General features: G+C 39.8%; 1 protein-coding gene across 1 annotated transcript in view; it reads left to right on the top strand.

The window, feature by feature from the left end:
* RPGRIP1 (RPGR interacting protein 1) overlaps window positions 1-26392 on the top strand; it is an 85643-nt gene that overhangs the window by 2654 nt on the left and 56597 nt on the right. Inside the window, exons 2-6 of the mRNA XM_039245257.1 lie at window positions 16281-16413; window positions 19666-19952; window positions 21391-21490; window positions 21999-22130; window positions 24965-25070. Of these exons, the coding sequence (XP_039101188.1) occupies window positions 16281-16413; window positions 19666-19952; window positions 21391-21490; window positions 21999-22130; window positions 24965-25070 (758 nt within the window). The remainder of the gene's footprint in view (window positions 1-16280; window positions 16414-19665; window positions 19953-21390; window positions 21491-21998; window positions 22131-24964; window positions 25071-26392) is intronic.

The raw sequence follows: 26392 nt of genomic DNA, 5'->3' as shown, positions 1-26392 counted from the left end.
CCCCCATCAGCCCTCAGTTTGTTCTCAGCATTCAAGAGTCTCTCATGGTTTGCCTCCCTCCCTCTCCCCCACTATTTTTCCCCTTCTTCTCCCCCATGGTCCTCTGTTAAATTCCCCCTAATCCTCCTATACATGCAAACATATGGTAGCTGTCCTCTGCCTGACTTATTTTGCTCAGCATAACACCCTCAAGTTCCATCCATGTTGCTACACATGGCCAGATTTCATTCTTTCTCATTGCCATGTAGTATTCCATCATATAGATAAACCACATCTTCTTGATCCATTGATCAGTTGATGGACACTTAGGCTCTTTCCATGTTTTGGCTATTGTGGAGAGTGCTGCTATGAACATTGGGGTACATGTGCCCCTCTGTATCAGCACTCCAGTATCTCTTGGATAAATTCCTAGCAGTGCTATTGCTGGGTCATAGGGGAGTTCTATTGTTAATTTTTTGAGGAACCTCCACACTGTTTTCCAGAGGGGCTGCACCAGTTTGCATTCCCACCAACAGCGTAGGAGGGTGCCCATGTCTCCACATCCTCGCCAGCATCTAGAGTTTTCTGATTTGCTCATTTTAGCCACTCTGACTGGCGTGAGGTGGTATCTCAGTGTGGTTTTGATGTGTATTTCCCTGATGAGCAGGGATGCTGAGCATCGTGTCATGTGTCTGTTGGCCATCTGGATGTCCTCTTTGGAGAAGTGTCTGTTCTTATCTTCTGCCCATTTCTTCACTGGATTGTTTGTTTTTTGGGTGTGGAGTTTGGTGAGTTCTTTATAGATTTTGGATACTAGCCCTTTATCTGATATGTCATTTGTAACTATCTATTCCCATTCCGTCGGTTGTCTATTAGTTTTATGGATTGTTTCCTTTGCTGTGCAGAAGCTTTTAATCTTGAGGAGGTCCCAATAGTTCATTTTTACTCCAGCTTTATTTTGACTTCCAGTAGCATAAGATGGTTCTCCATCCCCTCACTTCCAATCTTAAGGTGTTCTTACATCTAAAATGGGTCTCTTGTAGACAGCAAATAGATGGGTCTTATTTCTTCATCCATTCTGATACCCTATGTTATTTGATTGGAGCATTAATCCATCTGCATTTGGTTTTATTATTGAAAGACATGGATTTAGAGTCATTTTGTTATCTCTAGGTTTCATTCTTGTAGTGACGTCTGGTCCTTTGTGGTCTTTGCAACATTCTACTCATGGAGTCCCACTTAGGATTTCTTGCAGGGCTTGTTTAGTGAAAATGAACTCCTTCAGTTTTTGATTGTCTGGGAATACCTTTATCTCTCCTATTCTAAATGACAGGTTTGCTGGATAAAGGTTTCTTGGCTGCATATTTTTCCTATTCAGCACATTCAGTATTTCCTGCCAGTCCCTCTGGCCTGTCAAGTTTCAGTAGATAGGTCTTTACTACCCTTATGTGTCTACCCTTGTAGGTTAAGGCCCATTTGTCCCTAGCTGCTTTCAGAATTCCCTATTTATCTTTGTATTTTGCCAGTTTCACTATGATATGTCGTGCAGAAGAATGATTCCTGTTATATTTGAAGGGAATTCTCTGTGCCTCCTGGATTTCAATATCTATTTCCTTCCTTAGATTGGGGAAGTTTTCAAGCTATGATTTGTTCAGGTACACCTTCCACCCCTTTTTAGCTCTTCTTCTGGAACTCCTATGATACAGATATCATTACATTTCATTGAATCACTTAGTTCTCTAATTCTCCCCTCTTGGGCCAGAATTTTTTTATCTCTCTTTTTCTCGGCTTCCTTTTTTTCATAATTTTATCTTTATGTCACTTATTCTCCCCTCTGCCTCTTCAATCCTTGCTGTCACTGCCTCTATTTTGTACCTTATTTACAGAACTTTTTAATTCATCGTGACTATTTTTCAGATCCTTGATCTCTGCAGCAATAGACTCTGCTGTCTTCTATGCTTTTTTCAAGCCCAGCAAGTAATCTTATGACTATTATTCTAAATTCTTGTTCAGTTATACTTTTTTTTTTATCTGTTTTGATCACTTCTTTAGGTGTAATTTCTTCCTGGGATTTCTTTTGAGGACAATTCTTCTGTTTCATAATTTTGAATAGTTTTCTGTCCCTTATGTGTTTTAAAAGCTTATGTGTCCTGCACCTGTGAGCACATACAGGAGTCATACATTGACTTGAAGGGCCCTAGACAGCTTGGCCCTTCAAGAGGTGTTTGTTGGAGTGTGTTACTTGCTCTCTGTTGCTGTGAGTCTGGTTGCTTTATCTCCCTACCTGTAGTGATGTTTTGGACCCTCCACCAGGTGTGCTTTGATTTGTTGTTGAAGTACCCCTGGAAAAGATAAACAAACAAACAAACAAACAAAAACAGGAAAAAAAAATGAAAAACACCAGCTACAGCAAAACAACAGGGTGGGGGCATTGTTGATGGAAGAAGCCTTATACCATACAAAGAGAGAAATGATAGGAGTGGAGAAAAAAGAAAAGAAAATTGACTGTGCAGAGAAACTATACGGCTTAATCCAGAGAGAGAGAGAGAGGAAAATAAAGAAGGAAATATAGAATAGGTGTAAAGACAATAGATTAAATATGTCTGCTTAAACAAACCAACAACCAGCATAACCAGACTAGAGGAGGGAAGAAATAAGAAGGAGAAAAGGAAGATATTTATATGTATACATGTATATAAAATAAGAATTGTCCACAAATTAAATCAGGAAATGCAAAACCACTGGGTGACTTCGAACTGGTGGCAGCGCTGGTCTGCAGGAGGGACCACCTAGTTCATCAGCATCAATCCTGCTCTGGTAGATATGCAGTTAGGAGGTGCAGAGGGGTGTGGCTCGGTGTCGGCAGGTCAGGCCTGTGGCCCTGCTGTTCAATTCCTTGAGGCTCCACCTTGTTGGTGATGGGGAGAACAACTCCTCCACTGACTAGGAGTCCCAAACCACTCTGTTCAGGCTGTCCTCACAGTGCTGTGGGCACAAATGAGGCAGTTTGTCCCACTCACTGACATCTGTGCTCTCTGGCTCTAGGCTGAGATTTAAACCCCAGTATCTTAAAGGGTCCTGCTCCCTATGCCCTGGTTCCAGGGAAGTGCTGCTCTGCACCACTGATATATGGCCTCTGGCTGGCAGGTGCAGGCAGCCTTTGTCCACTGAACAGTTCTATACCTTCTTCCCATAGCACTCCAGGGAGGGAATTGCTTTCTCCCACTGGGGACTGCACCTCTGGACTAGTTACTGAGCCCTGGACTGGTTCTCTTCCTCCCCAGGTGCACAAACAGGGCAGCTGGCCTTAGTCCAGAGAAAACCCCACAATTAGAGATTGGATCTTTGTCCCAATCCGGGTCCGTGGTTTTTCTCTTGTTCAGCCTCTCTATCTCTTCCCTTTGTCTCTCCACAGAAGGGGATCCCTCCCATTCTTGCCTACGTGACCTGTTTTCTCTTTCCCAGTTCAGAATCATGCACCTATGGCTCCCCATGTTGTCCCCATGGGTCTAATTTTCTTTATAAAATTATAAAGACATATAAGGCAGGCCCGCCTGGGTGGCTCAGTCAGTTAAGCATCCAACTATTGATTTCAGCTCAGGTCATGATCTCATAGTCATGAGATTAAGCCCTGCATCTGCCAGTACAGAGCCTGCTTAGGATTCTTTGTCTCCGCCCCTCCCCTGTTAATGTGCTTGCTGTCTCTCTCTCTGTCTCTCAAAATAAACATTAAAAATTTAAATTAAAAAAAAAGAAATATACAGCAGTTAGTAATGATATAACATTTAAGGTAGTAATCACCTCTGGGGGAGGAAGGGAATAGGATATGTGGGAACTTGCAGAGGGTTCTTAGTGTGTTAGTAATGTTCTGTTTCTTAGGCTAGTATGTTTGTTTGTGTATACATTTATTATTCTTCAAACCGTCCATATGTTTTATTTCATTTATATGTGTGAGATGTATATAATAAAATTTTTATAATTATACATATATAATGGATATTGTATATATTATATATAACAGTTTTATTGGGATGTAATTTACATGCCATAAAATTCACTTTCAAATTGTACAATTCAGCAAGTTTTATTATATTGACAGTTTTGCACTCATACCCACTAATTTTAGAACATTTAATTACCTCAAAAGAAACCCTCTAGTGGGGCACTGGGATGGCTCAGTCAGTTAATCATCAGACTCTTGATCTCAACTCAGTTCATGATCTCATGGTTCATGAATTTGAGCCCCACATAGGCTTTGCACCAATAGCACAGAGCCTGCTTGGAATTCTTTCTCCCTCTCTCCCTGCCTCTCCCCTGTGTGCTTGTGTGCTCACTCTCTTTCTCAAAATAAACTTTAAAAAAAGAAAAAAAGAAATCCAGTAGCAGACATTTCCTATGTCCCCACAGCCTGCCCCTCATAATCACTCATCTGCTTTCAGTCTCTATCAATTTGCCTGGTCTGGACATTTTGTGTAAATGGAATCATATAATATATTTTTGTGTGTGTCTGGCTTCTTTCACTTAGCATAATGTTTCCAAAGTTCTTCCATGTTATATCATTTATCAATGCCTTCATTCCTTTTTATTGCATAATAATATTTCATCTTATGGACATCCCACATTTGTTTATATATTCATAAATTGGTGGACATTTGGATTATTTTCACCTTGGGGCTGTTATGAATAATGCTGCTATGAACATTTGTGTACAAATTTTTGTGTGGACCTGTTTTTATGTTTCTTAGGTATATACCCAGAAGTGGAATTGCTAGGTCATATGGTAGCTCTACATTTAACATTTTGAAGAATTGCAACACTGATTTTAAACCAATCATGCCCTTTTATGTTTCTACCAACAATGTATGAGAGTTCCATTTTTTTCATATCCTCCTTGTTATTGAAGTCATCTCTTGTGTGTGTGTGTTTAATGTTTGTTTATTGATTTTGAAAGAGATAGAGACTCTGCAAGTAGGGTAGGAGGGAGAGAATCCCAAGTAGGCTCTGCACTTGGCAGAGCCCAGTGCAGGGCTCGATCTCAGGAACCACAAGATCATGACCTGAGTCAAACCAAGAAAAGGACACTTATCCAAATGAGCCATCCAGGCACCCCTCCTGTTTTGTTTTTAAAAATTTATTCTTTTGTGGTTTTGATTTGTACTTCCCTAATGAATAATCAAACTGAACATCTTTCATATGTTTATGATCCACTTGTTTAGCTTCTTTGGAAGAATGTCTCCTTCGATCCTTTGTCCATTTTTTAAAATGTTTGCTTGTTTTTGAAAGAGAGAAAGAATGAGAGAACGAGTGGGGGAGACAGAGAGAGAGAGAGGGAGACACAGAATCCGAAGCAGGCTCTACACTCTGAGCTATCAGCACAGTGCCTGATGCAGGGCTTGAATTTGTGAACCTTGAGACCATGACCTGAGCTGAGGTCAGATGCTCAACTGACTGAGCCACCTAAGCATTCTGATCCTTTTTCCATTTTTCCATTGAGTTATTTGTCTTATATTGTCAGTTGTAAGAGTTCTTTTTGTATTTTAGATACTAATCTCTTATCAGATATATGAACTGCAAATATTTTCCCCATTCTGTAGGATGTCTTTCCTCTTTCTTTTTCTATTAATTTTTTAAAATTTACATTCAAGTTAGTTAGCATATAGTGCAGCAATGATTTGAAGAGTAGATTCCTTAAGGCCCCTTATCATTTAGCCCATCTCCCCTCCCCAACCCCTCCAGTAACCCTCTGTTTGTTCTTTATATTTAAGTGTCTCTTACATTTTTGTCTCACTCCCTGTTTTTATTTTTGCTTCCCTTCCCTTATGTTCATCTGTTTTGTATCTTAAAGTCCTCATATGAGTGAAGTCATATGATATTTGTCTTTCTCTGACTGACTCATTCACTTAGCATAATACCCTCTAGTTCCATCCACATAGTTGCAAATGGCAAGATTTCATTCTTTTTGATTGCTGAGTAATACTTCATCATATATGTATATACAGCATCTTCTTTTTTTTTTTTCCTAATGTATTATTCATTTCTGAGAGAGAGAGACAGCATGAGCCAGGGAGAGTTAGAGAGAGAGGGAGACACAGAATCTGAAGCAGGCTCCAGGCTCTGAGCTAGCTGTCAGCACAGAGCCCGACACAGGGCTTGAACCCGTGAACCATGAGATCATGACCTGAGCTGAAGTCGGACTTAACCGACTAAGCCACCAAGGCACCCCAATATACAACATCTTCTTTATCCATTCATCCATTGATACACATTTGGGCTCTTTTCATACTTTAGCTATTGTTGATAGTGCTGCAATAAACATTGGGGTGCATGTGCCCCTTTGAAACAGCATACCTGTATCCCTTGGATAATTACCTATTAGTGCAATTTCTGGGTCACAGGGTAGTTCTATTTTTAATTTTTTGAGGATCTCCATACTGTTTTTCCAGAGTGGTTGCACCAGTTGCATTCCCACCAGCAGTGTAAAAGAGATCCTCTTTATCTGCTTCCTCGCCAACATCTGTTGTTGCCTGAGTTGCTGACAGGTGTGAGGAGGTATCTCATTGTAGTTTTGATTTATATTTCCCTGATGATGAGTGACGTTGAGCATTTTTTCATGTGTCAGCTGGCCATCTGGATGTCTTCTTTAAAGAAGTATCTATTCATGTCATTTGCCTGTTTCTTCACTGGATGATTTGTGTTTTGGGTCTTGAGTTTGATAAGTTCTCTATAGATTTTGAATACTAACCCTTTATCTGATATGTCATTTGCAAGTATCTTTTCCCATTCTGTTGGTTGTCTTTTAGTTTTGTTGATTGTTTCCTTTGCAGCAGTGCAGAAGTTTTTATCTTGTTGAGGTCCCAATAGTTTGTTTTTGCTTCTGTTTCCCTTGCCTCTGGAGACATGTTGAGTAAGAATTTGCTGCAGTCAAGGTCAAAGATGTTTTTGCCTACTTTCTCCTCAAGGATTTTGATGTCTTCCTGTCTTACATTTAGGTCTTTCATCCATTTTGAGTTTATGGTGTAAGAAAGCGGTCCAAGTTCATTTTTCTGCATGTTGCTGTCCACTTCTCCCAGCACCACTTGCTGAAGAGACTGTCTTTATTCCATTGGATATTCTTTCCTGCTTTGTCAAAGTTTAGTTGGCCATACATTTGTGGGTCCATTTCTGGGTTCTCTATTCTGTCCCATTGATCTGAGAGTCTGTTTTTGTGCCAGTACCATACTGTCTTGATGATTACAGCTTTGTAATACAGCTTGAAGTCTGTCTTTGCACTTTCTTGATAGTCCAGATCACGAAAGTTAATTTTGATGAAGTCCAGTTTTTCTCTTGTCACTTGTGGTTTTGGTTTCACGTCTAACTTCATAGTGTCATATTTAACACTGCCTAATCCAGGGACACTTAGGTCTACTTGTATGTTTTCTTATAAGGATTTTATAGTTTTAGCTCTTACATTTAGGTCTGTAATTCATTTTGAGTTAGTTTCTTACATGGTGTGAAGTAAGGATCCAAATTCATTCTTTTGCATGTTTCTTTCTAGCCATCCAGCACCATTTGTGGAAAAAAAATCTTTCTCCATTGAATTTTCTTGGCACACTTGTTGGAAAGCACTTAACTGTAAATATAAGGGTTTACTTCTGGACTCCCAATTTTATTGCATTAATCTACATACGAATCCTTTGTCAGTACTGTGCTGTCTTGATTATTGTAGCTTTGTAGTAAGTTTTGAATTCAGGATGTATGAATCCTCCAACCTTATCCTTTTTTAAGGTTATTTTATCTATTCTGGATTCCTTGTATTTCCATATGAACTTTAGGATCAGCTTGTCAGTGTCTGGGGAAGAAAAAAGCCAACTGGACTTTTGATAGGGAATACATTGAATGTGTATGTGAATTGTGGAAGTATTGCCATCTTATCAGTATCAAGTCTTTAAATCCATGAACATGGGATGTCTTCCTATTTATTTAAACATTTTTTAATTCCTTTAAATGATTTATAGATTTCAGTGTAAAAATTTTATACCCCTTTTATACATTCCCATATGTTTTATTTTTATGCTATTGTAAACTGATTTGTTATATTTAGTCTTAGGATGGTTCATTGCTAGTAGATAGGAATATCATTGATTCTTGTGTACTGATCCTGTACCCTAAAACCTTAGTGAACTCCTGTATTAATTCTAGTAGTATTTTTAAAGTTTATTTATTTTGAAAGAGTGCATACATGAGCAGGGGTGGGGCAGAGAGGGCAGGGCTAAGGAGACAGAATCCCAAGCAGGCTTCATACTTTGAGTTTGGAGCCCAATGCAGGGCTCAGTCTCACAAACTGTGAGATCATGACCTGAGCTGAAATCTAGAGTTAGAGGCGTATTCAACTGAGCCACCCAGGTGCCCCTCTTATTACTTTTTTTAAAGTGGATTCCTTAGGGGCACCTGGGTGGCTCAGTCGGTTGAGTGTCTGACTTTGGCTCAGGTCATGATCTCGTGGTTCATGGTTTTGAGTCCTGCATCGGGCTCTGTGCTGCTGACAGCTAGCTCAGAGCCTGGAGCCCGCTTCGGATTCTGTGTCTCCCTCTCTCTCTGACTCTCCCCAGCTCATGCTCTCTCTCTCCCTCGCTCTCCCTCGCTCTCCCTCGCTCTTTCTCTCTCCTGCTCGCTCGCTCTCGCTCACGCTCGCTCTCTTGCTCTCTCGCTCTCGCTCTCAGAAATAAATAAAACATTTTAAAAAATTAAAAAAATAAAGTGGATTCCTTAGGATTTTCTGTATCTGTTAATACAGATAGTTTTACTTCTTTTCTGATTTGGATGTATTTTCTTTTTCATGCCTAATTTCCATGGATAGAACTTCCAGTAAAATGTTAGGCTCAAACTCATGAACCATGAGATCATGACCTGAGCCAGATATGCAACTGACTGAGCAACCCAGGTGCCCCTGGTTAAAAACCTTTTTATGTGTTGCTTGATTCAGTTTGCTATTTTCTTGTCGAGGATTTTGTGTCTGTAGTTATAAGAAATATTGATCTGTAGTTTCTTTCTTGTGATGTCTTTGGTTTCAGACTCATGTAATAAATTGGGAACTATTGTCTGTTCTATTTTTTGGAAGACTTTGTGAAGGATTAATATGAATTCTTCTTTAAACATTTGGTAGAATTCATCAGTGAAGTCATCTGGGCTTGGACTTTTCTTTGTGGGATGTTTTTTTATTAAAAATTCCGTCTCCTACATCTGTTCAGATTTTTTGTTTCCTCTTGAGTAGATTTTAGTAATTTGTGTCTTTCTAGGGAATTGTCCTCTGTACCTAGGTTATCTAATTTGTTGACATACAATTGTTTTTAGCATTCCCATATAATTCTTTCTATTCTTTAAGTTAGTGTGATGTTACTTTGTTCATTTCTGATTTTAGTAATTTGAGTCTTCTCTCTTTTATCTTGGTCAGTCTAGCTTAAGTTTTGTTAACTTCATTGATCTCTCTAAGAACCAATTTTTGTTTCATTAATTTTCACTATTGTTTTTCTGCTTCCTGTTTGATTTATTCCTGCTCTTCTCTTTATTATTTCCTTCCTTCTGCTTAATTTGGGTTTAGCTTCCTCTTCTTTTTCTAATTTCTCGAGGCTTGATTTAAGATCTTCTGTTTTAATATAGACATTTACAGCTACAACTTTCCCCATCAGCCCTGTGTTTAACTACATCCAATAAATTTTGGGTTTCATTTTCATTTGTATAAGACATTAAAATAAAATGTGTTTAATTAAAAAAAAAAAAAAAGAGGAGGACCTAGTCAAGCCAGGAGGTAACAAAGCTATATAATGTCTAGAGCTTGTTCAATTACTGATGCTAAATGGATCATAATTTTTTAATAATTGAAAAATCTATTATGTTCATTATGCTCTTTAGCAGTGTACAACTGGGGGTTTTGTGCTTCTCAAAGCTTTAACTCTTCCATGAACTGAAATATGAACTGGCTGAGATCATTTTCAAAGTCAGAAAAGTCACAATATTAGTGACTGAAAACCCTGTGCAGCACCTAACCACCTAGAGAGTTTAGTCAGTTTTGAGGCCATCCACATGACCAAAAAACCCAAATAACTTAATTTTGTTCAGAGGAAGGTGCCAGAATGAAGGATTTACATATTGACTTTGTGGAAGAATAAACTTTTGTAGGTTTTATTACAAACTGTATCCAATTTTATTCCTGTTATGTATGAAATAGTTAAAAGTAAATGAAGTAAAGTGCTTATTATAAATGCAGATTTTCATTAAGGTTTATGGTCATGTTAAAAATTTTCTTCCTTGGGGACACCTGGGTGGCTCAGTCAATTAAGTGTCCTACTTTTGATTTCGGCTTAGGTCATGATCCCAGTGTCATGGAATTGAGCTCCACCTTGGGCTTTGTGCTGACAGTGTGGAGCCTGCTTAGGATTCTCTCTCTCCTCCTCTTCCCCTCTCCTGTTCACACACATTCTCTCTTAAAATAAATAAACATTAAAAAATTTTTTTTCTTCCTAGTGATCATACTTTGTTTCCTGTTAAGCTAAGTTTGTCTAGCAGTCAGCTGCATTATTTTGTAAGTTCATTGGTTTGGAAGTTATATCTATTTTATTCACCCCCATTCTAAGCAATCTTGAATTTATTTTAGAAACTTTGGGAGAAAAGAAACATAAAAATTGTTTTTCTCTAATGTTTATTTATTTCCAAGAGATAGAGGGAGAGAGAGTGAGCGCACAAGCAGGTGAGGGGCAAAGAGAGAACTGGAGACACAGAAACCAAAGCAGACTGTAGGCTCTAAGCTGTCAGCACAGAGCCCAAAGCGGGGCTTGAACTCACAAGCTGTGAGATCATGACCTGAGCCAAAGTAGGATGCTCAACCGACTGAGCCACCCAGGTGCATCAAGAAACTTTTTTTTTAATTGAAGTATAGTTGACACACAATTTTACATCAGTTTCAGGTGTACAGCATAGTGATTCATGAACTCTTATACTACCTATGCTCATTACAAGTGTAGCTACTATCTCTATTCAACACCATTGTCTGTATTCCCTATGTTATACCTTTCATCCCTGACTTATTCATTCCGTAACTCCCACTTTCCTTCCCCCATTTTGCCTATCCTTCTACCCCTTCCTTCTGGCAACCACCAGTTCTCTGTATTTGTGGGTTTGTTTCTGCTTTTTTTTTTTTTTAAGGTTGCACGTATAAGTAAAATCATATTGTACTTGCCTTTATCTGACTTATGTCACTTAGAATAATATCTTCTAGGCCCATCCATTTGTTACAAATGGCAAGATCTTATTTTTTATGGCTGAGTAATCTAATATATACGCCACAGTTTTAAAATGTTTATTTATTTAAAAAAATTTTTTAAATATTTATTTCTGAGAGCGAGAGAGACAGTGTTAGCAGGGGAGGGTCAGAGAGAGAGGGAGACACAAAATCTGAAACAGGCTCCAGGCTCTGAGCTCTCAGCACAGAGCCTGACGCAGGGCTCGAACCCATGAACTGCTAGATCATGACCTGAGCCGTAGTCAGATGCTTAACCGACTGAGCCACCCAGGTGCCCCAATGTTTATTTATTTTTGAGAGAGACAGAGAGACAGCGCAAGATGGGGAAGGGCAGAGAGAGACGGAGACACAGAATCCAAAGCAGGCTCCAGGCTCTGAGCTGTCAGCAGAGTTCCAACATGGGGCCCAAATTCACAAACTGTGAGATCATGACCTGAGCTGAAGTCGGACACTCAACCGACTGAGCCACCCAGTCGCCCCTGTATATATATATACCACATCTTTATCCATTCATCTATCTTGGGTTGTTTCCTTTCTTCTTCTTTTTTTTTAATTTAGTGAGAGAACTGGGAAAAAGGGAAGAGGGAGAAAGAGAAAGAATCTTCCAGCAGGCTCCACACTCAGCACCAGAGCCCAACACGTGGCTCAATTTAATGACCATAGGATCATGACCTGAGCCAAAATCAAGAGTCAGACACTCAACTGTCTGAGCTACCCAGGTGCCGAGTTGCTTCCATGTCTTGGCTATTCTAAATAATGCTAAAGTAAACATAAGCCATGTATATATCTTTTTAAATTAGTGTTTTGGTTAGTTTAAATGTGTTTAGTGTTTTAATGGTAATCACGCAGTAGCTAAATTACTGGATTATATGGTAATTCTATTTTTAATTTTTTGAGATAACTCCATACTGTTTTCCACAGTGGCTATATCAATTTATGTTCCCACCAATGTTGCATGAGGATTCCTTTTTCTCCACATCCACACCTACACTTGATATTTCTTGTCTTTTTGATAGATACTAGCCATTCTGATAGGTAAAGGTGATATATCTCATTGTGACTTTAATTTGCAAATTTGCATTTCCTTTTTAAAAAAAATTTTTTTTATAGTTAATTTTTGAGGTAGAGACAGCATGAGTGGGGGAGGGGCAGAGAGAGAGGGAGATGCAGAATCTGAAACAGGCTCCAGGCTCTGAGCTATCAGTGCAGAGCCCGACGTGGGGCTTGAACCCATGAACCATGAGATCGTGACCTGAGCCAAAGTCAGACTCTTAACCAACTGAGCCACTCAGGTGCCCCTGCATTTCTTTGATTATTAGTGATGTTGAATATCTTTTCATGTCACCCAGCTCTTAGTTTTTGGTTTGATTTTAAGTAAGCTCTATACCCAATGTGGGGCTTGAATTCCAGACCCCAGGATCAAAAGTCACATGTCCTATTCACTGAGACTGCCAGGTCTCATATATATGTGTGTATATATGTATATATATGTACATATGTGTATATACGTGTATATATATATGTAGCTTCTATGCTGAACATTGAGCTTGAACTCACGACCCTATAGAGATATTTTAAAAGGACACTAGAACCAGCTGGAAAGTCTCACACTGGCTGAATCTGGGACAATTTGAGCTGACGATGAATAAGATAAGGGTGCCTGGGTGGCTCAGTCAGTTGAGCCTCCAACTCTTGATTTTTGACTCAGGTCATGATCTCACAGTCATGAGATCAAAGCACCACATTGGGCTTCACACACTGGGCATAGAGCCTCCGTGGGATTCTCCTTCTCCTTCTCTCTCTGTCCTTCCCCTGCTTTTGTGCTCTTTAAAGAAAAAAAAAAAGGATAAAAATTAGGGGCGCCTGGGTGGTTCAGTCAGTTAAGCATCTGACTTCAGGTCAGGTCAGGATCTCACGGTTTGTGACTTCGAGCCCCATGTCAGACTCTGTGCTAACATTTAGCACAGAGCCTGGAGCCTGCTTCAGATTCTGTATCTCCCTCTCTCTCTGTCCCTCCCGTGTTCATGCTCTGTCTCTCTCAAAAATAAACATTAAAAATAATTTTTATTTCTCATTGCCATGTAGTATTCCATGGTATAGATAAACCACATCTTCTTGATCCATTCGTCCGTTGATGGACACTTAGGCTCTTTCCATGTTTTAGCTATTGTGGAGAGTGCTGCTATGAACATTGGGGTACATGTGCTCCTATGCCTCAGCATTTCTGTATCCCTTGGGTAAATTCCTAGCAGTGCTATTGCTGGGTCATAGGGGAGTTCTATTGTTAGTTTCCTGTGTAGCAACATGGATGGACCTTGAGGGTGTTATGCTGAGCGAAATAAGTCAGGCAGAGAAGGACAAATATCATATGTTTGCACGTATAGGAGGATTAGGAGGAACTTGACGGAGGAACAAGGGGGAGAAGAAGGGCGGAAATGGTGGGGGAAAAGGAGAGAGGCAAACCATGAGAGACTCTTGAATGCTGACAAAAACTGAGGACTGATGGATGTGGGGGGGAGGGGGGATGGGCATGGAGGAGGGCACTTTGGGGATGAGCACTGAGTGTTATGTGGAAACTAATTTGACAATAAACTATTTGTAAAAATAATAATAATAATAATTTTTAATTAAAAAGTTAAAAAATAAAGTTTTGAGGGAAAATGTATAATGATATCAGTGGATTATAACCCATTAACTAAAATAGGAATCCATGAGATTGTATACATATAAATATATTAAGTAATAAATAAATGTAGTGAAGGGAAATCTTTACCTTATAGTATAATTCCAACAAGTAGATGTAGGGGTAATGGAATGAGGCTTATTCTATGGCTATGTCCTTGTTTTTAAGAAATAATATGATGAAGTGTTTAAAAGTAATGGGACAGGGGCACCTGGGTGGCTCAGTTGGTTGAACTTGATTTTGGCTCAGATCATGATCTTACGATTTTGTAGTTCAAGGCTTGCATTGGGCTCTGTGCTAATAGCATGGAGCCTGCTTGGGATTCTCTCACACCCCATCTCTCTTCCCCTTCTCTGCTCATGCCATCTCTGTCTCTCTCAAAAATAAACAAACTTTAAAAAAAAAAGTAATGGACACTATATGTACAATTTACTTTCAAGTGGTTCTGAGAAATAATAAAGATATATGTAATATATTGTGAGATATATATTTGGAAAACAGTTTAGCAGATTTTTAAAAATTTAAACATACACCTGTCTTATGACCCAGCTATTTCATTCCTACATATTTTCCCAAGAGAAATTTTAAAATGTACATACAAAGACTTATACACATATTTTCAATTTTTTTTGTTTTTTTTTGTTTTTTATTTATTTCTAGGAGAGAGAGAGAGAGACAGCGTGAGCAGGGGAGGGTGAGAGAGAGAGGGAGTCACAGACTGAAACAGGCTCCAGGCTCTGAGCTGGCAGTCAGCACAGAGCCCGACGCGGGGCTCAAACCCACGAACCGCGAGATCATGACCTAAGCGAAAGTCGGACGCTCAACCGACTAAGCCACCCAGGCGCCCCTATACACATATTTTCATTAGCTACTCTACTTGTAATAGCCAAAACCTGGAAACAGTTCAAGTTACCACCAATAAATGGATAAATAAATTATGGTATATCTGTACAGTGAAGTACTACTAGCAACCAAAAGGAACTATTGATATGAGAAATCAATCAACCATGGATGAATCTCAAAATAATTATACTTTTGAAAAAAAGTCAAAACAACCACCCCAAAATTAAAAAATAAAATGGCTACATAATGGATGATTTGATCTATATATAATTTAGAGAATAGAAACTATAGTGATATAAAGCATATCATTGGTTTCCTGGAAACTAAAGTAGGACCAATCCTACTAGGACTAGGTTAGAATGGGGTACAGAGAATGCTTCATAAAGGGACACAAGGAAACTTGGCAATCATGGATATGTTTGTTATCTTAATTGTGATGGTTTCACAGTTATAACATATGTCAAAATTGACCAAATTTTACACTTTAAATATATTTTCAGCTTATTACATGCCAACTATACTTTAATAAACCCTTTCTTTAAAAACTTATCTTTTCCAAAGGATAGACCAGAGAGGAGGTAGTGGTGGCTGAGGTGGTTCTGAGACTGAAGTTCTAAGCTCTTTCTTTTGGGGAAAGAGCTGTATTTTGAGTGCTGGGGTTTTAGGATCTTTCCCATCCAATCAGAGCTGAGTCTGAGCCAGTGAACATTCACACACTGAAAAGTGTACTCTAGCTTCCTCTGCTTAGAACAAGCAGATGCTCTGTTTCAAGGAGGCAACTTTGGGATTAGTTTCTTCAGACCATAAAAACAAATTAGATGACTCTTTGGTAGTCAAGAAAGGTTTCTATCATTTTCCTTAGTAAAGGTTTGAAGATGGTTGTGGGCACAGTCTTTGTCTATGTCCAAATTATCTAGTAAGTAGGAAAAATAGAAGAGTAAATTAAAAAGAAAAATTAAGTAGACCAACAGCCCTATTTGATTTTTTTTATAAAGAGAATGTACTTTCTAGACACGACATTGAGTCATACCTTGTGCTGAAACAATATGGAATGACATTCCATATCCAGGAATAATATGGAATGATAAAAGAAGTCCATTAGCACACATTTCATACACTTCCTGAATTTCCTTTCAAACACTCGACTCAGATGGATTGAAGCCCTCTAGGCAAAATGTGATGAGAGACCTGATGGGTTAAAAAAAAAGTTACATGTAAAAATAATCTCTATTTACCCTTTTTTGTTTTTTTGTTTTTTGTTTTTTAATATTTTTTATTTATTTCTAGGAGAGAGAGAGAGACAGCGTGAGCAGGGGAGGGGCAGAGAGAGAGGGAGATACAGACTCTGAAATTGGCTCCAGGCTCTGAGCTGGCAGTCAGCACAGAGCCCGCCGCGGGGCTCGAACCCACAGACCGCGATATCATGACCTAAGCGAAAGTCGGACGCTTAACCGACTAAGCCACCCACGTGCCCCAATTTACCCTTTTTTGGGACTTTAGGTAAGAATATAAAAACTCAACCACCCTTGAACAGAATGAGCCGGGAAGAATTGGAGGACAGCTTGTTTCGTCTTCGTGAAGAGCACATATTGGTGAAGGAACTTTCTTGGAAGCAACAGGATGAGATTAAAAGGTACCTTGCATTCTCCTTAACTCTAAAAGCTAGGGAACAAAGGGGAACAGGGACAAGTAAGAGAAGGAGGTTTTTATTTGTAAAACAAAACCAAGAATCATATTGATCATTTCCTATATCAGGCATATATATATATATATTATATATATACATATAATATATATGTATTAACAAACTTACTGTAAATGTGATTAACTTATTTAATACTCTGAGGGAGGACGTACTATTAAGAGGCAAAGGAAACATAAAGAGGTTAAGTAACTTGCCTAAAGTCACAACTAGTGAGTAACTGTGCTGAAAAGCCTTTAACTCCAAAATATACCATGTACAGTAACCTTATGTTACTGGCTTTCAAAAGTGCAACTCTTGGGGGCGCCTGGGTGGCTGGGTCGGTTAAGCGTCCGACTTTCGCTTAGGTCATGATCTCGCGGTTCGTGGGTTTGAGCCCCGCGTCGGGCTCTGTGCTGACAGCCAGCTCAGAGCCTGGAGCCTGTTTCAGAGTCTGTGACTCCCTCTCTCTCTGACCCTCCCCTGCTCACGCTGTCTCTCTCTCTCTCTCCTAGAAATAAATAAAACATTAAAAAAAAAAAAGTGCAACTCTTGGGATGAGACCTGGAGAGGAGTCTGAGATGGAGTGTGGATAGATTAACAGATAGGAAGAATGGGAGTTCTGAAAGTTCAGAGTTTCTCTCTAGGACATATTTTGAAGATATTGGTGTCAATGCCTTCCAGTCAAAGACTAGCAGGAACACACCTGTAGTTAAGCAAGTTGGGCTTATTACTCACTGCAGCTAGAGAAATACACACTGTAGATGATATAGTCATCTCAGTGAGAATGTGTTAGAAGAGAATCTATTATAGGATTTGAGCTTCATTTGGGTGATTTGTGGGAGGGTCTAAGGTAACAGGAGTTTGCTCTATATGTGATACCATTAGAAAGGAGGGACAACTGCGTTTGCTTATCTCAGTTAATCATTATCTACAGGGAAGGTAGACTAGAGTGAAGCTAAAGCTGTAATTGGTTAGAATAGCAGTTACTTATTAACCAGGAAAGGAGAATGTTTGATATTTTGTGTGTGGCACAGTGACCTTGTGTTTGTGTTTAGATGAAATTAACAGTGGTCTTGTTCAGTATCACTCTATCATGGTCTCAATGGCCTTGTCTGATGTTGGTGTTCTGTGGGATTATGTCCAACAGGATAATAACATAACCTAGCTGTGAACAACAGGCCAGTTTCAAACAACACTGGGAACTGGTTAGGTTAGACCAATTACCAAATATCAAGAGCAGCTCTTTGCTTTCTCAGGGGTAATCTCCAGGAGTGATTCAGAGGTTCATGCAGAATCTACAAGATACAAGCTTCCATTGTATGCCAGCACTCTTCAGAGTGAGAGATTGTTTTATATTGCAGAGAACTTGAGAATCTGGTGAAAGCAGAAGGTTGCATAGGCCAAAAAATTTTGCTTCTTGGTTGATAACCAAAAAGTACTTGAGATTATAGATATTAAGTGGCTAAAAATTAGATTCCATCACTCCTGGCTTGGGACAATTTGCCTATTTCATGACTTGATTTGTGTGGATATGATATGTAATAATAATAATAGCTAACTCCTACAGTGCTCACAATGCACAGCACTGCACTTAAAAAATTTTTTAAATGTTTTATTATTTTTGAGACAGAGACAGAGCGTGAGTGGGGTAGGGGTGGAGAGAGAGGGAGACACAGAATCTGAAGCAGGCTCCAGGCTCTGAGCTGTCAGCACAGACCCTGACGTGCGGCTTGAACTCACGAACAGAGAGATCATGACCTAAGTGGAAACCAAGAGTCAGATGCTTAACTGATTGAGCCACCCAGGCACCCCTGCACGGCACTGTTCTAAACATTTTACATATATATATATATATATATATATATATATATGTTTTTAATTTTTTAATGTTTTTTATTTATTCTTGAGAGAGACAGAGACAGGGTATGAGCAAGGGAGGAGCAAAGCAAAAGAGGGAGACACAGAATCTGAAACAGGCCCCAAGCTGAGCTGTCAGCAACAGAACCTGATGCGGGGATCCAACTCATAAGCCATGAGATTGTGATCTGAGCTGAAGTCAGATGCTTAACTAACTGAGCCACTCAGGCACCCCAACACTTTACAAACATTTATTTATTTAATTCTCATAACAATTTAATGAGACAAGTGCTAATTTTATCTTTATTCATACATGAGGAAACTGACCACAAAAGGTTAATGACATGCCCAAAGCCACATAGTATGTCAGAACTGGCAGGCAGGGGGACCACAGAATCTGATGATGAGGGTTGAAAGCATGATTTTAGGTCAAGATGACAGATAGTGGGGGCTCCTGATTGGCTCAGTCTGTGGAGCATGAGACTCTTGATCTCGGGGTTGTGTGTTTGAGCCCCACATTGGGTGTAGAGATTACTTAAAAAAAAAAAAAAAGAAAGAAAGGAAGATGACAAACCGTGATTGTCCACTATAGGTAAGACTCAATATATACTAGGGGCTATAGATGTGTAAACAAGGGCCTATAGAAGAGTAATCCTTAATGCTGGGTTCATATATAGGGGTGTACAGACAACTAAGATAGGAGAATTAAATATTAAAATTTATGCTTGTATTTAATTATCAACCCTTTAAAAATTCGCATTTGTTATTATGTTATAGCATAATCACAATTTATTAGGACAGAAGTAAATGTATATAATTTTACTTTTTTTAATTAAAAAATTTTTTTATAGTTTGTTTATTTTTGAGACAGAGAGAGACAGAGCATGAGTGGGGGAGGGGCAGAGAGAGAGGGAGACAGAGAATCTGAAACAGGCCCCAGTCTCTGAGCAGAGACTGAGTGGGGCTCAACCCACGAACCGTAAGATCATGACCTGAGCTGAAGTTGGACGCTTAACCAACTGAGCCACCCAGGTGCCCCTATAATTTTAAAATAAATATATAAATAAATATATTGATGAATCCCCCACACTTTTTTTACTAAGATCACTGTGTGACCATTGCAATAGAATGAACAAAGATGGATACCACAATCTCCCTGCCCTCAAAAAGTTAGTGTATTGGGGATAGAAAATTAATTTCTTAAAGTGTAAGTAATGGACCACAGTAGACAAATTTATGTTAGAGATGTGTTCATGATGATTGGCCACCAAATCAACTGTAGAAATAATAACATAACTCACAGAAGGAGAGGCCCTTTCCAACAGGCTCTACTTTTGCTCTCAGGATGAGGACAGCATCGCGCAGGCTGATGGCTTCGGGCCGGGACCTGAGGGCAGAGGTGCGCGAGGCAGACCAGCTGGCACCACCGCGGCGGAGGAAGGAGGGGACGCGGCGGAAGGAGGGGAGGCGGCAGCCCCCCAGTAAGCACCAGTGCCCCCTATTGCATGGGCTGCAGCTGCAGTTCCAGTGTGTCGGTACCCCTGCCCCCCGCCGCAGCCAGCCTCGGGTCCACGTGGGACAGAGACAGCTCCGCACAGCCAGTGCGCGGGTGCCTGAGAAACCCAAGAGGGGTAAGTTTGAGGACCAAGTTTCCAACAAGGCTGAAACACTGGAACAATTGATTTGGCAGCCTCATTTTCCTCCTCACTGCTTTATTTCACCACCACCCCATTTTGCCCTTTTGTTTCCAGTCCTTTCTACCTTCCTAAAATCTTTTTTTCTCCAGGTGAGATGTCAGGTTCACAATTCTGTTTACCATGAAGTACCGCGGAGGAGAGAAGCAGATGAGGGAAACAGGCAATCTGCTGTCCAAGTTCTGCAGGGGGTCCAGAAAGTAGAGTAGAATTATCACTGATGATGAGTGATCTTTGGACAGGTCCCTTTATGGGGACTATAAGGCCCTGGGCTAAGTGGCCATGCCTCTAAAACTGGGATTCTTAGCTTTTTTTTTTTTTTTTTTCTCAAAGGAGAAAGTGGACTCCTTTGAGCCCACGATCAAAGTGAGGCCTCCTCCCAAGAAAAATACACATAGTCAAAACTTTGCAGGGGCACCTGGGTGGCTCACTTCCTTACACCTCTGACTTTTGATCTCAGTTCAGGTCTTGATCTCAGGGTCGTGAGTTCAAGCCCTGCATTGGGCTCTGCTCTGAGCCTACTTAAAAAAGGAAAAAAAAAACTTTGCATATAATTCCATGAGTTCAGGAACATCCAAAGCCCAATTCTGAAGTCCAGTCCTAGAAATCAGGCTGTAAGTGAGAAGTTGCAATTTCTTTTCTTCCTGTATTCCAAATGGCTAAGAGTATGTGGCTGCTAGGAAACCCAACACTGAATTAAATAAAATGTTTTAGTAAATTTCCTTCACCTTGTCTACTCATCCCTTATTTAGGTCCATAGGAATTTGGTGTCTTTAGTTAGGTCTAAGTTTCAGTTCAGTTTGACTTCATCATTATTGAGTACCAGTTACATACTCACCATCAGAGGTAAAGATGCATTAGAGTTTAAGACACATAGTCCCTTTCTTCTTTGCAGCTTTCTTCTTCCCATTTATACTCACTTACTTGACACTCTGTAGCCCCCCCTCACTTATTAAGTCTGTGTTTGCATATCTATGCAAGAGTAAAGTCTGAGCTCTGTGTCTAGGTGGCTCAGTTGGTTAAGCAATTCTTGATTTCAGCTCAGGTCATGATCTCACCATTTGATGAGTTCGACTCCCTAGTTGGACTCTGCGCTGACAAGCGTGGAACCTGTTTAGGATTCTCTCTCTCTCTCTCTCTCTCTCTCTCTCCCTGTGCCCTTCCCCAATACTCTCTTTTTTTCTCTCTCTCTCAAAAATGAAAAAATAAAGAAAAAAAAGAATTGAGGAAAAGGAAAAAAGAGTAAAGACTGAGAACCCCTCCTCTGAGATCAGTGGTTATTATAAGGATTTCCTCCAGTTCTCAAACTCCCTTTAGCCCTTGGTGTTCAGGAGAAAGCTGTTGCAGAGTCTGCATCTTCTGTCTAAACTTCCAGAGCCCAGTGACAGGCTGAGTTACACAGCCCCTCCTACATTCAAGGAACATGTGACAAATGAAAAGACCAGAGGTGAAATATCCAGTGAATTCAGTGAACCGTAAGTTCTTACTCCTTTATCCTGCACTGTTACTCTTTCAGCTTCAATTGGAAATACATCATTTAGGGAACAAGTGAATGTTGGCATTTTCAGATCCTTCCAGCATAATCAGAGAAGATGAAGGTCAATCCTAGGTCAAATTCCAACTTCATTGCTTAAAATATGAGAAATCAGCATCTCTCTGTCTTTGAAAGAAAGGCAAATAAAGGCCCTTTCCTTAATTGAAGGTATTCCCTCTCTTCCCCTTTATATTTTTCTCTTAGGTCATAATTAATTTATACTTCTGTTTGACACTTGGAAGCTATATTTTGTAAGATTAACCATCACACATACCAAAATTACTAACTCCTTTAACTTCTTTTCATACATGTGAGAACCCAGTTCTAAATGCCTAGAACAGCAATTGCTGTCTTCTTTTTGTGTTTAATGTTCCTAATTCTAAGAGTATAATTTCTTTCAGCAAAGTTATAATTATGACTAAACTCATTGGTCTGTGCATGTCTAACAGTGCTCATATTGTGACCAGCGATACGATGCTGGTGGAAGAGCCACCCAAGTCTCCTGAGAAAATGTGGTCCAAAGATGAAGATTTTGAACAGAGAAGCTCTTTGGAGTGTGCTCAGAAGGCCACAGAGCTTCGGTAAGAGTGCTGCATTCCATGCCTCAAGCCATATGAACTAGAAAAGTAAGAGATTCTTATTGGTGTCTTTCCTCTGTCTCAGAGGAAACGAGAATGCCTGGGATTAAATTCAATCTGAGAAATAGACCTGGATTCCTATGTGGGTTAAGAAATGGATTAACCTAAAGAGAATGTTTATGTATATTAGAAGATTTGCTCCTTCACTTCACAGAAGGAAAATGATTTTATCCTTGTCACCAGATAGGGGTTCTCAGCACTCACTGTGCATCAGTCTTTGGAGAACTTTTATTTTATTTTATTTTATTTTATTTTATTTTATTTTATTTTATTTTATTTTATTTTATTTTTGAGAGAGACAGACACAGAGAGAGAGAGAGAGAGAGAGAGAGAGAGAGAATGAGTGGGGGAGGGGCAGAGAGAGAAGGAGAGAGAATCCCAAGCAGTCTAGGCACTGTCAGTGCAGAAGCCTGACACGGGGCTCGAACTCATGAACCATGAGATCATGACCTGAGGTACAATCAAGAGTCGGTTGCTTAACTGACTGAACAACCCAGGTGCCCCTGGAGAATTTTTTTTTTTTAATGCTTTATTTATTTCTGAGAGACAGAGAGAGAGGCCATGTGAGCAGGGGAGGGTCAGTGAGAGAGGGAGACACAGAATCTGAAGCAGGCTCCAGGCTCTGAGCTGTCAGCACAGAGCCCAACGCAGGGCTCGAACCCATGAACCATGAGATCACGACCTGAGCCGAAGTCAGATGCTCAACCGACTGAGCCACCCAGGCATCCCTGGAGAACTCTTTTTTTAAAGCACACTTTTATTTTTTAGAGAAGTTTTAGATTCGTAGTAAAACTGAGCAGAAAGTACAGAGATTTTTCATATACCCCGCATCCCCCCTCCCTACCCAGGCTCCCACACTATCAGTCTCCCATACCAGAGTGGTCTTTTTGTGACAGTGGATGAACCTGCGCTGAAATATCCTTATCATCCAGAGTCCATAGTTTACCTTAGGGCTCACTCTGGGTGTTATACATTCTGTTGGTTTGGACAAATGTAAAATGACCTGTATCCACCAGTATCATATAGAATTGATTCACTGCCCTAAACATCCTCTGTGCTCTGCCCGTTCATCCCTCCATTCCCCCTTACCCCTGGCATCACTGATCTTTCTACTGTCTTTCTGATTTTGCCTTTGACCAGAATATCATATAGTTGGAATCATATACTACAAAGTCTTTTCAGATTGGCTTCTTTCACTTAGCAGTATGCATTTAGGTTTCCTCCATGTCCTTTGATGGCTTGATAGCTAATTTCCTTTAGCACTGAATAATGTTCCATTGTCAGGATGTACCACAGTTTATCCATTCACCTACTGAAGGACATCTTGGTTGCCTCCAAATTTGGGCAATTATGAATGAAATTGCTGTAAACATCTATGTTCAAATATAGTTTTCAACCTGGATATGTTTTAAAACCACGGAAGCCTGGGGGTGCCTGGGTTGCTCAGGTCATGATCTCATGGCTTATGAGTTTGAGCCCTACATCAGGCTCTCTGCTTTCAGGCAGAGCATGCTTAGAATCCTTTGTCTCCCTCTCCCCTCCACTGGCCCCCCACCGTGCTCTCTCTGTCTCTCAAAAATAAATATTTAAAAAGCAAATAAATAGGTACACCTGGGTGGCTCAGTTGGCTAAGCATCCAACTTCAGCTCAGGTCATGACCTCACGGTTTGTGGGTTCGAGCCCCGCGTCGGGCTCTGTGCTGACAGCTCAGAGCCTGGAGCCTGTTTCAGAGTCTATGTCTCCTTCTCTCTCTCTGACCCTCCCTTGCTCACACTGTCTGTCTCTCTCTCTCAGAAATCAATCATTTTTAAAAAAAAGCAAATAAATAAAACCACAGAAGCCTAAAGGAGGGAGGTGGGGGGGATGGGTTAAATAGGTGATGGGTATTAAGGAGGGTACTTGTTGTGATGAGCACTGAGTGTGTATGTAAGTGATGAGTCACTGAATTCTACACCAGAAATCAATATTGCACTGTATGTTAACTAACTGGAATTTAAATAAAAATCTGGAGGGAAAAAAAAAAGAAATGTTCTAATCCAAAAAAGACAATATTAAGAAAACAAAAAATAATATATGAGATAATGCGATATAGAACATACCACCTAAAAATAAATAGGCAAATAAGTTATATAAAATAAAAATCTTGTGTTATCTTATAATTCATATAACCAGATCCTGAAAATTAAAAAACAGATAAAACCCCACAGAAGTCTGGGCCCCATCCCAGAGATTCCCTTTCAATTATGTAGGCGTGGAGTTAATGCAGTATAATTGTAAAGATTTCTCCAGATGATTCTAATAAGCAGCTGGGAGTGGGAATCACTGAGACAAAGTCTAATGAACCCAAATTCTCCTCAATACTTTTTGAATAATAAAGAAAATACGATCTCCTAGGTTCAGAAATAATTTCCCTTGTGTTCTCCTCCATATCCTTACCTTTCTGGTTTCTCAAAGGAAACAAGACTCAGGTTCATTTGGACTTTGCAAGGTTTATGGGAAGCTGTAAGCACCATAATTTTTAAAATAGCTATTATGTTTTCTTAGAACACAGAGTTTTAAGGTTGATGGTCTCTATCACATCTGAGCTGGTATGAGAGGAAATGAGAGAAAGGATGTTATTTTTTGGGGTGCACATTTGCTTTCTACTTCTGGTATGTTGTGGGCAAGATAAAAAGGCAAGAGGAAAGAGGAAGATGTTCTTGATGCAGTGTTGGGGGTAAAGGTGTTTAACTGTACATTCACAGAGACAATATTTTAGCACTGTCTTCTTTCTCCAGAGCGTCCATTAAGGAAAACATAGAGCTGATTCGGCTTAAGAAGCTTCTGCATGAAAGGAATACCTCACTGGTAGCAACAAAAGCACAATTAACAGAAGTTCAAGAGGTGAGCTTCCGGAGCAGGGCAGCATGGGATGGTCTGTGGTACCCTCAAATCATAGAGCCCTGGAATCCCTGGCTGTTTGAGAAGCCCTGGGCCCAATCAGGGATCCAGTTCCAGCTGAAACTGTCTGTTGCCGGGTTGGTGGGGGAAAGAGCCAGTTAATATTATTTTCTCCATTATACACATGGAAGAGCACAATTGAGAGAAATTAAATTATTCGATCCACAATTTATAGGGGATATTCAGTCTATTCTCTTTCCGGTACCTCCCATTATCTATTAGGAAGAAGGCTCAAGCCCTGCCTTCCCAGGTAGAATTAAGTGGGGTTAACTTGTGCTCAGAGTTAAGTTCCCAGCCAGTGGCCACAATCAGAATGTAATTAAGTTGGAAAGCCAAGAGCAGTCACAGGGAAGGGAAGGATACTAGTCTTTACTAAGCACTCTCTACATGTTAGCCTCTGTCCCAGAGTTTAAGCTTGACAACAACCCTCAATGTAAGAACATATAATGGATGAGAGAACTGAGCCTCAAAGAAGTTAACTTGCTCAAGTCATAAAAATAGTAAGAAGCAGAGCAGACTTTGAGTCCAGGTTTATCTGACACCAAGGCTCATGCTCTTTTCTGATTACCACACAACAGAAATTCATATCTGAATGAATGATGGAAACAGTGCATCAAAGGTCTAAGTGATAGATCATCACCATTCTTTTATTGAATAAACATTTATTGAGTGCCAAGAACTGTGCAAAGCACTTTGACACAAAGATTACAATGTAAGACAGCTCATGCCTTCAAGGAACTTACCAGAGCAAGAGATCAAGATGTAAACAAGTACAGCTATCCACATACAGGGTATTGGTGGGGACACAAGAGAGAGTAGTCAGATCTACCAGAGAATGAAGTATGGAATTTAAAAAGGATTCATAACAGAGTATATTCTTGAGCCAAATGTTGGGATACTGAAAGATTAGTAGGTGCTAATGAGTGTGCAAGAGAAGGGAAGGCTTTCCAGGGGAGGAGAGGTGTAGGCCAAGGCATGGAGGTGAGAAACATCAGGGGCCAAATCATGGAAGCCTTATCAGGATATTAGACTTTATCCCATTGCCACTGGAGAGCTGCAAAAATGCTTTAAGTTCTTAACATGATCAGTTTTTCCCCAAAGACATCACTTTGCTTTTCTTTGAATGTTTGAATTTGTTTTGAAATACATTTTAATAAAGAAATAATAACTTAAAAAAGTATTATAAAGCAGTAATGCTTGATTCTGAGTAGTAGAATTATAGATGACTGATATCCTAGTCTTTATATTTTTCTGATATTTTCAAC

Source organism: Hyaena hyaena, unplaced genomic scaffold, assembly GCF_003009895.1.
Source record: "Hyaena hyaena isolate Hyena2069 unplaced genomic scaffold, ASM300989v1 scaffold_256, whole genome shotgun sequence".
Lineage (NCBI taxonomy): Eukaryota > Metazoa > Chordata > Mammalia > Carnivora > Hyaenidae > Hyaena > Hyaena hyaena.
This window is presented reverse-complemented; position numbering and strand designations above follow the sequence as displayed.